The following is a 15,791-nucleotide window of genomic DNA, read 5'->3' as shown; positions in this document are numbered from 1 at the left end:
ATCTATGCAACATTTTGACCAAAGAACCACCATTACATGTTGTGTAGACCAGTGGTCCCCAACCTTTTTGTACTTGCGGACCGGTCAACGCTTGAAAATTTGTCTCACGGACCGGGGGGTGGGGGGGTTGTAGTAAAAAATTTATTTATTTATTTATTTATTTTGTCATAAAGAAATACAATCATGTGTGCTTACAGACTGTATCCCTGCAGACTGTATTGATTTATATTGATATATAATGTATATAGTGTGTTTTTTATGTTGATATAATTAAAAAAAAATATATATATATATATTTTTTTTTTAAAATTTTTTTTTACATTTATTGTGCGGCCGCGGCCTGGTACCAATCGGTCCACGGACCGGTACCGTGCCGCGGCCCGGTGGTTGGGGACAACTGGTGTAGACCACAAGGAAGTGTTTTACATTTAGAAAATCATAATATGGCCACTTTAATGCGCCTTATAATCCGGTGCACCTTTTGTATGAAAATAGACCTGAATAGACCCGCTCATCGGCAGTGCGTCCTGGGGATGGCGTGGCGCTGGTTGGGAGAGTGGCCGTACCAGCAACCTAAGCGTTCCTGGTTCAATCCCCACCTTCTACCAACCTAGTCACGTCCGTTGTGTCCTTGAGCAAGACACTTCACCCTTGCTCCTGATGGGTCGTGGTTAGGGCCTTGCATGGCAGCTCCCGCCATCAGTGTGTGAATGTGTGTGTGAATGGGTGAAGTGAAGTGAATTTATATTTATATAGCGCTTTTCTCTAGTGACTCAAAGCGCTTTACATAGTGAAACCCAATATCTAAGTTACGTTTAACCCAGTGTGGGTGGCACTGGGAGCAGGTGGGTAAAGTGTCTTGCCCAAGGACACAACGGCAGTGACTCGTATGGCGTAAGCGGGAATCGAACCTGGAACCCTCGAGTTGCTGGCACAACCACTCAACCAACCGAGGTACACTACCGTTCAAAAGTTTGGGGTCACCCAAACAATTTTGTGGAATATCCTTCATTTCTAAGAACAAGAATAGACTGTCGAGTTTCAGATGAAAGTTCTCTTTTTCTGGCCATTTTGAGCGTTGAATTGACCCCACAAATGTGATGCTCCAGAAACTCAATCTGCTCAAAGGAAGGTCAGTTTTGTAGCTTCTGTAACGAGCTAAAGTGTTTTCAGATGTGTGAACATGATTGCACAAGGGTTTTCTAATCATCAATTAGCCTTCTGAGCCAATGAGCAAACACATTGTACCATTAGAACACTGGAGTGATAGTTTCTGGAAATGGGCCTCTATACACCTATGTAGATATTGCACCAAAAAGCAGACATTTGCAGCTAGAATAGTCATTTACCACATTAGCAATGTATAGAGTGTATTTCTTTCAAGTTAAGACTAGTTTAAAGTTATCTTCATTGAAAAGTACAGTGCTTTTCCTTCAAAAATAGGGACATTTCAATGTTACCCCAAACTTTTGAACGGTAGTACATACCGCCCCATGGGTGAATGTGGAAATAGTGTCAAAGCGCTATGAGTACCTCGAAGGTAGAAAAGCGCTATACAAGTATAACCCATTCACCATAATCCGGTGCGCCCTATGGTCCGGGAAATACGGTACTTTTTAAAAGTAGTTTTCCAAACACTACCTCAAAACTAGCATACCACGTTGCATCCAACATATTGGTAAACAGTACGAATGTAGACAAAGATCATTAAACAAGTTCTATGCAGTCAGAATACAATGACATACGTGATGACTCTGAGCTGGTGGACGTGTCTTCCTCCTCCTCCTCCTCCTCCTCCTCCTCATTCTCTGTGCTTTCAGGCTCCTCGGCATCCGTGGTGGGTTCCACCCATCGTCCCGGCATGAGGCAAGCAGAGTCGTAAGAGTTGCACAGAGGTCCCACAATGTGTGTGATGAACGACTCCTGCAGTTTGGCCAACTGTGGTGCGGCTCGGTCCATGAAGGGGCTGACGGGAAGACCCAAACTGGACTCTTCATCGCCCTACAGGTAGCATAGCCATCATCGGTGCAAAGGTATTACCAGTAGAAATATCCAGCATTCTGTGCTTATCTAGAATGATCAAGGACAAACCTCTCACCTGTTCATAGAACTCATTGACAATGCCGTCTGTCCATTGTAAATGCAGGTCTTTACACTTTAGGGGCCCGTTTATGTCAGCCAGCTTGATGCACATCTGGCAGACCAGCAACCTGTCATTCTCATTGGACCAATCAATACCTGTAGATGGATCATCTCCCACCTCGGAAATTAACAACAAAAATCTCCTAAATGCACGTTAGGATACGCAAACAATGTGTTTGAAAACAACTACCTTAGCATTGAACTCTGCAAGGAAATCAAAGTGCTTCTTCAAATCGGTGGCCAGGATGGCCTCGATGACCAGGAAACGGAAACGCTTGAACTCCACGTGGTCCAAGTTGGCGAGGAAGTTGAACTCCGGTCGGGACAGGAAGAGATTCCAGGCGGAGGCAGCGTGGTGGTTTTCTAGAACTGAACGGTCGTTGTAGAGCACCGCCTGCACACACAAGCACATTTACACTTTGTGAGACGTCTGAACAAACACACTTTGTTGCTACTCTTGCGACAACTACAGTATAATTAGCTTATAGCAGAGGTGTCAAAGTGGTTTTTCACTTATGTTTGGCCCCAGAGGGCCTCTTCTAACAGTGAATACTATTATTACACAATTTTTTAATGCATTCTATTATTAGATGGGGTTTTTTTTAACTACAATGTAAAAAAATTATGGTAAATTGCAATAATTTCGCCTCAAAATGTAGTGTATATTACTGTAAATAGAAAAACAGTACTGCTGTTTTTATGGTAAAAAAGGCAGCTCAGTTGCCAGAATTTTACTGTAAAATGTAATTTTTTTTTTTTACTGTAAATAAAAAAAAAGCACTTTGTTGCTATTCTTGCAAATAAAAAGTGACAACTATAATTAGCTTATAGCAGAGGTGTCAAAGTGGTTTTCACTGAGGGCCACATCGCAGTTATGTTTGCTTCTAACAGTGGATACTATTATTATACAATTTTATAATGCATTTTATTAGTAGATTAAAAAAAAAAAAAGTACAAAAATTATGGTAAATTGCAATAATTTCACCTCAAAATGTAGTGTATATTACTGTAAATAGAAAAACAGTACTGCTGTTTTTATTGTTAAAAAGACAGCTAAGTTGCCAGAATTTTACTGTAAAATTTAATTATTTTTTTTTACTGTAAATAAAAAAAAATTGCACTTTGTTGCTATTCTTGCAGATAAAAAGTGACAACTATAATTAGCTTATAGCAGAGGTGTCAAAGTGGTTTTCACTGAGGGCCACATCGCAGTTATGTTTGGCCCCATAGGGCCGCGTCTAACAGTGGATACTATTATTATGCAATTTTGTAATGCATTTTATTAGTAGATTTAAAAAAAAAAAAAAAAGGAAAAAAATTATGGTAAATTGCAATAATTTCACCTCAAAATGTAGTGTATATTACTGTAAATGGAAAAAACAGTACTGATGTTTTTATGGTAAAAAAAAAAGGCAGCTTAGTTGCCAGAATTTTACTGTAAAATATACATTTGTTTTTTTACTGTAAATAAAAAAAATTGCACTTTGTTGCTATTCTTGCAGATAAAAAGTGACAACTATAATTAGCTTATAGCAGAGGTGTCAAAGTGGTTTTCACTGAGGGCCACATCGCAGTTATGTTTGGCCCCAGAGGGCCGCGTCTAACAGTGAATACTATTATTATACAATTTTTTAATGCATTTTATGAGTAGATTTAAATGAAAAAAAAGTAAAAATAATTATGGTAAGTTGCAATAATTTCACCTCAAAATGTAGTGTATATTACTGTAAATGGAAAAAACAGTACTGCTGCTTTTATGGTAAAAAAGGCAGCTTAGTTGCCAGAATTTTACTGTAAAATTTACATTTGTTTTTTTACTGTAAATAAAAAAAAAGCCCTTTGTTGCTATTCTTGCAGATATAAAGTGACAACTCTAATTAGCTTATAGCAGAGGTGTCAAAGTGGTTTTCACTGAGGGCCACATCGCAGTTATGTTTGCTTCTAACAGTGGATACTATTATTATACAATTTTTTAATGCATTTTATTAGTAGATTTAAATGAAAAAAAAAGTAAAAATAATATGGTAAGTTGCAATAATTTCACCTCAAAATGTAGTGTATATTACTGTAAATAGAAAAACAGTACTGCTGTTTTTATTGTAACAAAGACAGCTCAGTTGCCAGAATTTTACTGTAACATTTATTTTTTATTTTTTTTACTGTAAATAAAAAAAAAAGCACTTTGTTGCTATTCTTGCAAATAAAAAGTGACAACTATAATTAGCTTATAGCAGAGGTGTCAAAGTGGTTTTCACTGAGGGCCACACCGCAGTTATGTTGGGCCCCAGAGGGCCGCTTCTAACAGTGGATACTATTATTATACAATTTTATAATGCATTTTATTAGTAGATTTAAGTGAAAAAAAAAGTAAAAATAATATGGTAAATTGCAATAATTTCACCTCAAAATGTAGTGTATATGACTGTAAATGGAAAAAACAGTACTGCTGTTTTTATGGTAAAAAAGGCAGCTTAGTTGCCAGATTTTTACTGTAAAATTTACATTTGTTTTTTTTTACTGTAAATAAAAAAAATGCACTTTGTTGCTATTCTTGCAGATAAAAAGTGACAACTATAATTAGCTTATAGCAGAGGTGTCAAAGTGGTTTTCACTGAGGGCCACATCGCAGTTATGTTTGGCCCCATAGGGCCGCGTCTAACAGTGGATACTATTATTATACAATTTTATAATGCATTTTATTAGTAGATTTAAAAAATAAAAAAAAAAGTAAAAAAATTATGGTAAATTGCAATAATTTCACCTCAAAATGTAATGTATATTACTGTAAATGGAAAAAACAGTACTGCTGTTTTTATGGTAAAAAAGGCAGCTTAGTTGCCAGAATTTTACTGTAAAATATACATTTGTTTTTTTACTGTAAATAAAAAAAATTGCACTTTGTTGCTATTCTTGCAGATAAAAAGTGACAACTATAATTAGCTTATAGCAGAGGTGTCAAAGTGGTTTTCACTGAGGGCCACATCGCAGTTATGTTGGGCCCCAGAGCGCCGCTTCTAACAGTGGATACTATTATTATACAATTTTTTAATGCATTTTATGAATAGATTTAAATGAAAAAAAAAGTAAAAATAATTATGGTAAATTGCAATAATTTCACCTCAAAATGTAGTGTATATGACTGTAAATGGAAAAAACAGTACTGCTGCTTTTATGGTAAAAAAGGCAGCTCAGTTGACAGAATTTTACTGTAAAATTTACATTCGTTTTTTTACTGTAAATAAAAATAATTGCACTTTGTTGCTATTCTTGCAGATAAAAAGTGACAACTATAATTAGCTTATAGCAGAGGTGTCAAAGCGGTTTTCACTGAGGGCCACATTGCAGTTATGTTTGGCCCCAGAGGGCTGCTTCTAACAGTGGAAACTATTATTATACAATTTTTTAATGCATTTTATTAGTAGATTTAAATGAAAAAAAAAAGTAAAAATAATATGGTAAATTGCAATAATTTCACCTCAAAATGTAGTGTATATTACTGTAAATGGAAAAAACAGTACTGCTGTTTTTATGGTAAAAAAGGCAGCTCAGTTGACAGAATTTTACTGTAAAATATACATTAGTTTTTTTTACTGTAAATAAAAAAAATGCACGTTGTTGCTATTCTTGCAGATAAAAAGTGACAACTATAATTAGCTTATAGCAGAGGTGTCAAAGTGGTTTTCACTGAGGGCCACATCGCAGTTATGTTTGGCCCCAGAGGGCCGCTTCTAACAGTGGATACTATTATTATACCATTTTTTAATGCATTTTATTAGTAGATTTAAATGAAAAAAAAGTAAAAATAATTATGGTAAATTGCAATAATTTCACCTCAAAATGTAGTGTATATTACTGTAAATGGAAAAAACAGTACTGCTGTTTTTATGATTAAAAAAGGCAGCTCAGTTGCCAAAATTTTACAGTAAAATTTACATTTGTTTTTTTTACTGAAAATTAAAAAAAAGCACTTTGTTGCTATTCTTGGGCCACATCGCAGTTATGTTTGGCCCCAGAGGGCCGCTTCTAACTATTATTATACAATTTTTTATTGCATTTTATTAGTATTTTTTTTTTTAAACTAAAATGTAAAAAAAATATGGTAAATTGCAATAATTTCACCTCAAAATGTAGTGTGTATTACTGAAAATGGAAAAACAGTACTGCTGTTTTTATGGTAAAAAAGACAGCTCAGTTGACAGAATTTTATTGTAAAATGTAATTATTTTTTTTTACTGTAAATAAAAAAAAACCCACTTTGTTGCTACTCTTGCAAATAAAAAGTGACAACTATAATTATCTTATAGCAGAGGTGTGAAAGTGGTTTTCACTGAGGGCCACATCGCAGTTATGTTTGGCCCCAGAGGGTCGCTTCTAACAGTGAAAACTATTATTACACAATTTTTTAATGCATTTTATTAGTAGATTTTAAAAGAAATAAGAAAATGTAAAAAAAATATGGTAAGTTGCAATAATTTCACCTCAAAATGTAGTGTATATTACTGTAAATAGAAAAACAGTACTGCTGCTTTTATGGTAAAAAAAAGGCAGCTCAGTTGCCAGAATTTTACTGTGAAATTTACATTTGTTTTTTACTGTAAATAAAAAAAATTGCACTTTGTTGCTATTCTTGCAGATAAAAAGTGACAACTATAATTAGCTTATAGCAGAGGTGTCAAAGTGGTTTTCACTGAGGGCCACTTCTAACAGTGAATACTATTATTACACAATTTTTTAATGCATTTTATAACTTTGTTTTTTTTAAACTAAAATGTAGTGTATATTACTGTAAATGGAAAAACAGTACTGCTGTTTTTATGGTAAAAAAGGCTACATTTATATACATTTACATTTGTCTTTTACTGTAAAAAAAAAAAAAATGCAATTTTACAGAAACATTTTGGCACCTGAGCTGCCAGTTAGTTGTTGTTTTTTTTTTACGGCAAATCAACAACTGTAGATTTTTCGGTGTAAATGCCAAAACGGCACCACAGTTTATTACAGTAAAAAAAAGTACTGTTTTTTTTCATATAGAGAAAAATGCTGCAAAATCCACAGTAAATTTCACAATTTTACCATGAAATCTGTTGTTACTTTTACATTGCACAATTTGATGGATAACTTGCTTTGAAATCATTATTATTAGTATTTATTTCTATTTAAAAAATGGTTTGAATGTTTGATAATATATTTTTGCATAATTAGACAATATTTAAGTTAACATAATTTGCGATTACATGGAGTACATATATTTTTTTTCTCACAACATAGAAAGAAAGAATACATTTAGTAGGAAAAGTTACAGTACTTCATTGATACATATTAATTCCAGGCTTTCAAGGGCCAAATAAAATGAAGTGGCGGGCCACATGTGGCCCCCGGGCCTTGACTTTGACATCAGTGGCTTATAGAATTCTTTATGTATATTGTATTTTTTGTAGGATGCATTTTATTTTTTCAAGCCGATACCGATAACTTAATTTTTCTTAAGACTGATACCGATAACCGATAACTTATTTATATCTATTTAAAACAAATGTAATTAAACTGTGATTTGTGGAAACCTGGAGCTAAGAAAAAAATCTAACATAAAGTGGATTCGACCAACAGTTCCTGTAGATTAGTCCTAACAAAGGCTGATATTTTGAACAATAGTAAAGGGCTGATCACACTTTTTAACCGGCAAAACCCCCGGGCCTTTCAAAGTGGCCGACTTTTGAATAGCTTCTTAAGCAGCAGTTTTTTTTGTTGCTTGATTCCCCTTAAGGGCGATAGATGGCTGAGTAGCGCTTAAACAGCTGCAGCCGGCCTTCCGTAGCTCCCACTCCCTCCCCTCTGTTGCAAGTTGTGTTGATTCAAGTTTTTTTTCCTTGGCCTCAGTCGGGGTCCCCTCCCTGGATTTTCAGCACAATTCCATTCAAGATCAGACAAACATTACGGAAAAAACATTACAGAATCCTACACAAAAAAATATGGCATTTTTTTGTGTAATTCGTAAATAAAAATAATAATACAATGATTTGCAAATCCTTTTCAACTTATATTTTCTTTTTTTTCTTTTTCATGTTTATTTCGAATATGTAGACAAAACAAAAACAAACACATTTTGCAAAAAACAACAAAAAAGCCATTCAAGAATGAAAAACAAAAACAATAATGATAATAATAATAATAGTAATAATAAAAATAATAAAAAGCAAAAAGAAACAAGAAATGAAAATAAACATTAATGTAAACATATCCGAAAAGGAGTGCGAAGAAGTAAAAACTTATGTACTCCCACCCCTCTTATTACTTACTGTATGTTTAATAATAATAATAATAATAATAATAGTATATAAAAATGTTATGTTATATAAATACATATACATATATAAGTATGTACATATATATATATATATCTACAACATACATTTAACAAGTAACTATGAATGTGACACAACAGCGTGTATACATAGTATACATATACATACACATACAAACCTACTGACTCTTAGTGCAGTTCACTATATCCTGTGAACAATATATTTTTGTACATTCTTTTAAAAACATTGATGCTTGGACTTTGCTTATGTACTTCGCTCAGATTGTTCCACAACTTGACTATTTAATTGAATAGACTGCAAAGACAATATATTTCATGTTCCAACTGAGAAACTTAATATTTATTTGCAAATAATAATTCACTTGGAATTTAATGGCAGCAACACATTGCAAAAAAGTTGTCACAGGGGCATTTTTACCACTGTGTTACATGGCCTTTCCTTTTAACAACACTCAGTAAACATTTGGGAACTGAGGAAACCAGTTTTTGAAGCTTTTCAGGTGGAATTCTATCCCATCCCCTAAATTCCTTGCAATAGCTGGTTGAGAAATGTTGTTCTTAAACAATTTGCTCACGCATTTGTTCACAATTGATTGATTGAGACTTTTATTAGTAGGTTGCACAGTGAAGTACATATTCCGTACAATTGACCACTAAATGGTAACACCCGAATAAGTTTTTCAACTTGTTTAAGTCGGGGTCCACTTAAATTGATTCATGATACAGATATATACTATCAGATATACTATCATCATAATACAGTCATCACACAAGATAATCACATTGAATTATTTACATTATTTACAATCAGGGGTGTGGAGGGGGTGGGGGGTAGGATATGGACATCAAGTAGTGGACATAGAGAGAGAGAGAGAGAGAGAGAGAGAGAGAGAGAGAGAGAGAGAGAGATCAGAAGGCATAAGAAAAAGTATCTGCATTTGATTGTTTACATTTGATTATTAGCAATCCGGGGAGGGTGTTAGTTTAGGGTTGTAACTGCCTGGAGGTGAACTTTTATTGCGGTTTTGAAGGAGGATAGAGATGCCCTTTCTTTTATACCTGTTGGGAGCGCATTCCACATTGATGTGGCATAGAAAGAGAATGAGTTAAGACCTTTGTTAGTTCGGAATCTGGGTTTAACGTGGTTAGTGGAGCTCCCCCTGGTGTTGTGGTTATGGCGGTCATTTACGTTAAGGAAGTAGTTTGACATGTACTTCGGTATCAGGGAGGTGTAGCGGATTTTATAGACCAGGCTCAGTGCAAGTTGTTTAACTCTGTCCTCCACCTTGAGCCAGCCCACTTTAGAGAAGTGGGTAGGGGTGAGGTGGGATCTGGGGTGGAGGTCTAGAAGTAACAAAGTGGTGACCCTTGCCCCGTCCTTGTTCGTGAATGACTGAGCATTTCATGGAGGCTGCTTTTATACCCAATCATGGCACCCACCTGTTCCCAATCAGCCTGTTCACCTGTGGGAGGTTCCAAATAAGTGTTTGATGAGCATTCCTCAACTGTCTCAGTCTTTTTTGCCACTTGTGCCAGCTTTTTTGAAAAATGCTGCGGGCTTCAAATTACAAATGAGCGAATATTTGCAAAAAATAGCAAAGTTTTCCAGTTGGAACATTAAATATGTTGTATTCGCAGTCTATTCAATTGAATATAAGTTGAAAAGGATTCGCAAATCATTGTATTCTGTTTTTATTTACTATTTACACAACGTGCCAACTTCACTGCTTTTGGAGTTTGTGCGTGATTGAACAATTTTTTTCCCATCACTCCACAACATAAATCGAATCCCTTCAAGCCACGCCCCCTATACTTGTGTCCCTCCCATATTTACAATCACAATTTTGTCCCTGCTAAGGTATGTTGACTTGAAATAAAAGTCTACCTGTGGGGCGCTGGTAGCCACAAGGAAGGCGTTAGTCCTCCCAGGATGGTCGTAGTCGTGCATGGCGGCCGCCACGTAGAGCGCCATGAGCTCCAGGGCTGGTATGAGGCCGGACAGGCAGCCATAGCCATCCTCTAACACGCTGTTCGTCTTTGATACCAGGAAGCCCATATGACTGTGAGTTATTCCACTGTCAGAGTCTGCAGACAAAGAAAGTAGGGTGAGGGACAGGGTGCCACACATATTGTGCTTTAAGGTGCACGTACGCACAGAGAAGCGCTCCCCAGATCTACTTGCATGTGGATCAAAGCCAGGGACCTCGTAAGGCACACAAACCGGGGTATGAAAATATGGTCGTGAGCAAACTCTAATCTGGCTGCAATTTCATGCTGTTCAGCACTTCAAATAGTTTCGCTATGTGCAAGGAAGTGCCCTCAGCTTGAACAAGATAAGACATTTACATATAAATTCAAGCTGTCGCACGATAATAATAAAGAAATAAAAAAAATAGATTGAAAAGAAATTATTTTGAATTTGAATTAAACACAATTAATCAGAGGCCCCAATATTTCATACTTGCCAACCTTGGTCGGGGGTGGGGTGTGTGTGTGTGGTTGGGGGCGGGGGGCGTGGTTGGGGGCGTGGTTATTTACAGCTAGAATTCACCAACTCGAGTATTTCATATATATATATATATATATATATATATATATATATATATATATATATATATATATATATATATATATATATATATATATATATATATATATATATATATATATATATATATATATATATGAAATTCTTGACTTTCAGTGAATTCTAGCTATATATATATATATATATATATATATATATATATATATATATATATATATATATATATATATATATATATATTAGAGATGTCCGATAATATCGGCCGATATATGCGTTAAAATGTAATATCGGAAATTATCGGTATCGTTTTTTTTATTATCGGTACCGTTTTTTTAAATTTATTTTATTAAATCAACATAAAAAACACAAGATACACTTACAATTAGTGCACCAACCCCAAAAACCTCCCTCCCCCATTTACACTCATTCACACAAAAGGGTTGTTTCTTTCTGTTATTAATATTCTGCTTCCTACATTATATATCAATATATATCAATACAGTCTGCAAGGGATACAGTCCGTAAGCACACATGATTGTGCGTGCTGCTGCTCCACTAATAGTACTAACCTTTAACAGTTAATTTTACTAATTTTCATTCATTACTAGTTTCTATGTAACTGTTTTTATATTGTTGTACTTTCTTTTTTATTCAAGAAAATGTTTTTAATTTATTTATCTTATTTTACTAATTTTTAAAAAAAAGTACCTTATCTTCACCATACCTGGTTGTCCAAATTAGGCATAATAATGTGTTAATTCCACGACTGCATATATCGGTTGATATCGGTATCGGTTGATATCGGTATCGGTAATTAAAGAGTTGGACAATATCGGAATATCGGCAAAAAGCCATTATCGGACATCCCTAATATATATATATATATATATGTATTTATTTTATTATACATATAAATAAAAGAAATACTTGAATTTCAGTGTTCCGGTGGCTATCCAGTAAATGGCAGTATTGTCCTGTTTAACATCTCCGTTCATGATGAGTATATCATTTCGGCCACCGTGTTCAATGGAGAAGTCTGTTATACAAAATGTACAGGCAACATACATACCCCTCCCCCTTCAAACTGCCCTGGATGAACTGAGATTCCTGTTTCCATTCGTTTTGGAACTGGCAAGCGTATTTCTTCATCCTGCTCGTCGACGGTGTCGCCATGTCTGTAACTTCCTCGTTCTTCTGCTTCGTCTCCTTGTTGTGTGCGCAGTTGTGCACTCTACTCTCTAAAAGCCCTAGATGTTATGACGTCATTGGGCAGACAAGCTGTTTATATCGTGGGAAAGCGGACGTGAGAACAGGCTGTCCCCACTCAGGTCCGCATTGAGCTGGAGGGGGCGTGGCCTCCAGCTCCGGCTGAATACCGGGAGTTTGTCGGGAGAAAATCTCTGCCGGGAGAGGCGCTGAATACCGGGAGTCTCCACGCTAAAAATGGGAGGGTTGGCAAGTATGCAATATTTGGACGCAAAATTTAGAATTTGGATTAAACACCATTACCGTATTTTCCGTACTATAAGGCACACTCAAAATCCTTTCATTTTCTCCAAAATCGACAGTGCCCCTTGTAACCCGGTGCGGCTAATGTACGGACTAATTCTGGTCGTGCTTACCGACCTCAACGCCATTTTATTTGGTACATGGTGTAATGATAAGTGTGACCAGTAAATGGCACACATAAGAAATACATGTAGACTGCAATATGACGCCAGTAAACAACACCAAAACTGTAAATGTTCCGTTGAAAATAAAGAACATTATGCACCGGCGCTCTAAAATCTGTCAAAATGTTTTAGTATGACTTTGAAGCCGCACCGCTTGATGGATTGTTGGTCCATTACGGCTACCGTAGTCAGAGATACAAGAATTACTATGGTGTGTGTATAAGGACCGCAAAATGGCAACCATTAGCAGACATATTATCTGCCGTTTTGTTTTGCATTATGCAAAAGCAACTTTCCTTAGCTTCTGGTACATGCTGATGTGTGTTTGAGATCTGCATAGGTCCTGCCATTGTAGTCCGTGTCGATACCGTAGTCCAGGGGTGTCCAAAGTGCGGCCCGGGGGCCATTTGCGGCCCGCAGCTAATTGTTTACCGGTCCGCCACATATTCTGGAAATGCTATTGCAAAAATAAATTAAAGCTGCAAGCAGCGTTGGTCGGGTCCGCATATTTGGCAGGTGCTAGTTGCTGAAGGATGTCAATCTATGAAATGTAGGTCTAAGTGAGACCTACATAGAGGTTTTTGTTTCATGTCTCTAAGACGTTCCTACCGGAAGTTACAAGCAGTTTTGTCTGTGTTTTCCTCTGAGGAGCAGTTTTGTCTCTGTTTTATTAAAAAATTGCGCTAGAGCACAATTTTGAGTTTTGGGGTTCGTTTTTTTCATTAGATCGCAATTTCCACCAGTCCTGATGTGTGTGAAAAGTTTGGTGAGTTTTGAAGTATTTTAAGGGGGTCAAATTACAGCTCAATGAGGCAAAAATGAGTGTTTTTAGTCATTTTTTGTGTTGAAGGGGAAATTGCCAACTTCCTGTTGGTTTTTGCCAGATGATGTGAATTATGAACTGTAGGTCTAAGTGAGACCTACATACAGGTTTTTGTTTCATGTATCTACGACCTTCCTAGTGGGAGTTACAGGCAGTTTGTTTTTGTTTTTCCCCTAGGGGGCGCTAGAGCGCAATTTTGATTTTTGGGGTTTGGTTTTTTGACTAAAGTGTCGTGTCACAGTTTTTCTATGTGTGTGTAAAATTTGGTGAGTTTTGAAGCATGTTAAGGGGGGCAAAGTAGTGCGCAAAGCTGCGGAAAAATAATAATAATAATAATAAAACCTTACAATTTCAATAGTGTCCTTTCGTCCCATTGCAAAAGGACTCCCTTTGGGATTCCTTTGACAATGGTCCGTGCGGACCCTAAAAATAAACATTAACTAGAAGAAGTTGCAATGTTGACACAAAGCTGCCATGCAGGCTGTTTTTTTTTCTTTTGTCTATCTTTATTTTTCTTTTTTTTTGCCATTGCTTAAAAAAAATTAAAAATCAATGTCATAATGAATTATTGATCTATTCAAGGCTCCAATTATTTCAAATATTTCACTTTAAAATGTTTTATGTGGAAAATATTGCATATATTGTGTGGTTGCCATACAAAAACATCAACGTTTTCTTTGACAAAAGAGCAAAAAACAAACAAAATAATTGTTCAAATGTAAAAATGGACAGATATATCTGAAGTTGATCTCGTAACTTAAGTGTTGAAAGTAAAAAAAACCTAATACAAATGTATCACTTTATGAGTGGGGCACCTTTTGGATCCTAAATATATTTAATGGGATTTTATTTATCTTTTCACTGTGATTACTCAAAAATAACAATGAATTAATATGAATGGTGTCTTGCATTATTGATCTTTTTAAGGCTCTAATTACTTCACATCAAACATTGCTTTCTGAATGTTTTGGGCAGTGGGGGAAATACTGCATATTTCAGTTTTATTATAAAAAACTAAGTTGTCTTGACAGAAAAGGCATTAAAACCTTTTTGTTTTTTTTAATTTTATACCAACCTAAAGTTGATATACTGTAGCGATTTACTGTAAGCATTAAATTAAAAAAATTAAAAAATAATTTTACTTGTTTTTAACATTTTATGGTCCCCGGGAGCCCTAAAGGCAAAAAAAACCAAAATCCATATATTTTGTTATGATTTGAAAATGAAAACTATCAAAATGGCCCCCGCAGGCTTTAATTTTTCCGTGTGCGGCCCTCAGTGGAAAAAGTTTGGACACCCCTGCCGTAGTCGATAAGCTTCTTCTTTTTCTCTATCTTCTTGTTATGTGACATTCATCCTCTAATTCTAATATAAAGTAGTGTAAAGTTCTTACTTATATCTCGCCATGAGAGCGCTAAAACATACCGGTGTAGTGAGTTTACATTATTCACCCAAGGAACTTTAGTTATTAGAGAGTTCCGGTCGGACATTTGCGGCGTTGTTGTTGCACTAGTGAGCCACGGATGAGAAGAAAGTCTGAATGCCATTAAAACAGTTAGCGCCATCTTTTGACACTTCTTCCACCCCCGTCCTTGCACGCTACACCGCTACAACAAAGATGACGGGGAGAAGACGCTGTCGAAGGTGAGCCACGTAAATAAGACCGCCCACAAAACGGCGCATCCTGAAGTGACTGTCAGAAAGCGACTTGAAGATGATCTGTAAAACATCATCTATGCAACATTTTGACCAAAGAACCACCATTACATTTTATGTAGACCACAAGGAAGTCTTTTACATTTAGGAAAAAAATCATAATATGACCCCTTTAAGGCACCTTTTTTATGAAAAAAGACCGGACTAGACCCACTCATCGGCAGTGCGCCTTATAATCCGGTGCGCCCTATGGTCCAGAAAATACAGTAATCACAGGCCCCAATATTTGGACACAGATGCAATTTTAATGTCAAAATGCCATAAATATATATTTTTAAATGTCCTACTTGAATGCACACATTTTTTTTCTTAAAACTTGGTAACAATGATATCTGAAGTTGTGTCGTTATCATAAAACCTGTCATTATTCACCTAAATATGATTATACATCAGCAGAGGTGGGTAGACTAGCCAGAAATTGTACTCAAGTAAGAGTACTGTTACTTTAGAGATGTAAGGAGCAGTCACCCAAATATTTACCTGAGTAAAAGTAAAAAGTATGTTGTGAAAAAACTACTCAAGTACTGAGTAACTGATGAGTAACCTGTTCGTTTAATGATGACGGCA

At 35.8% G+C, this 15,791-nt stretch overlaps 1 protein-coding gene across 1 annotated transcript in view; it reads right to left on the bottom strand.

The window, feature by feature from the left end:
• Positions 1-15,791, bottom strand: part of LOC133641967 (cGMP-inhibited 3',5'-cyclic phosphodiesterase 3A-like) — a 315,984-nt gene that overhangs the window by 12,614 nt on the left and 287,579 nt on the right. The window contains exons 10-13 of the mRNA XM_062036136.1: positions 10,350-10,549; positions 2,333-2,536; positions 2,099-2,260; positions 1,746-2,001 (exon numbers count right to left, since the gene is read on the bottom strand). Of these exons, the coding sequence (XP_061892120.1) occupies positions 1,746-2,001; positions 2,099-2,260; positions 2,333-2,536; positions 10,350-10,549 (822 nt within the window). The remainder of the gene's footprint in view (positions 1-1,745; positions 2,002-2,098; positions 2,261-2,332; positions 2,537-10,349; positions 10,550-15,791) is intronic.

The sequence above is a fragment of the Entelurus aequoreus genome, linkage group LG24, assembly GCF_033978785.1.
Source record: "Entelurus aequoreus isolate RoL-2023_Sb linkage group LG24, RoL_Eaeq_v1.1, whole genome shotgun sequence".
Lineage (NCBI taxonomy): Eukaryota > Metazoa > Chordata > Actinopteri > Syngnathiformes > Syngnathidae > Entelurus > Entelurus aequoreus.
The sequence above is the reverse complement of the archived record's forward strand: the minus strand, read 5'-3'. Positions and strand labels throughout refer to the sequence as shown.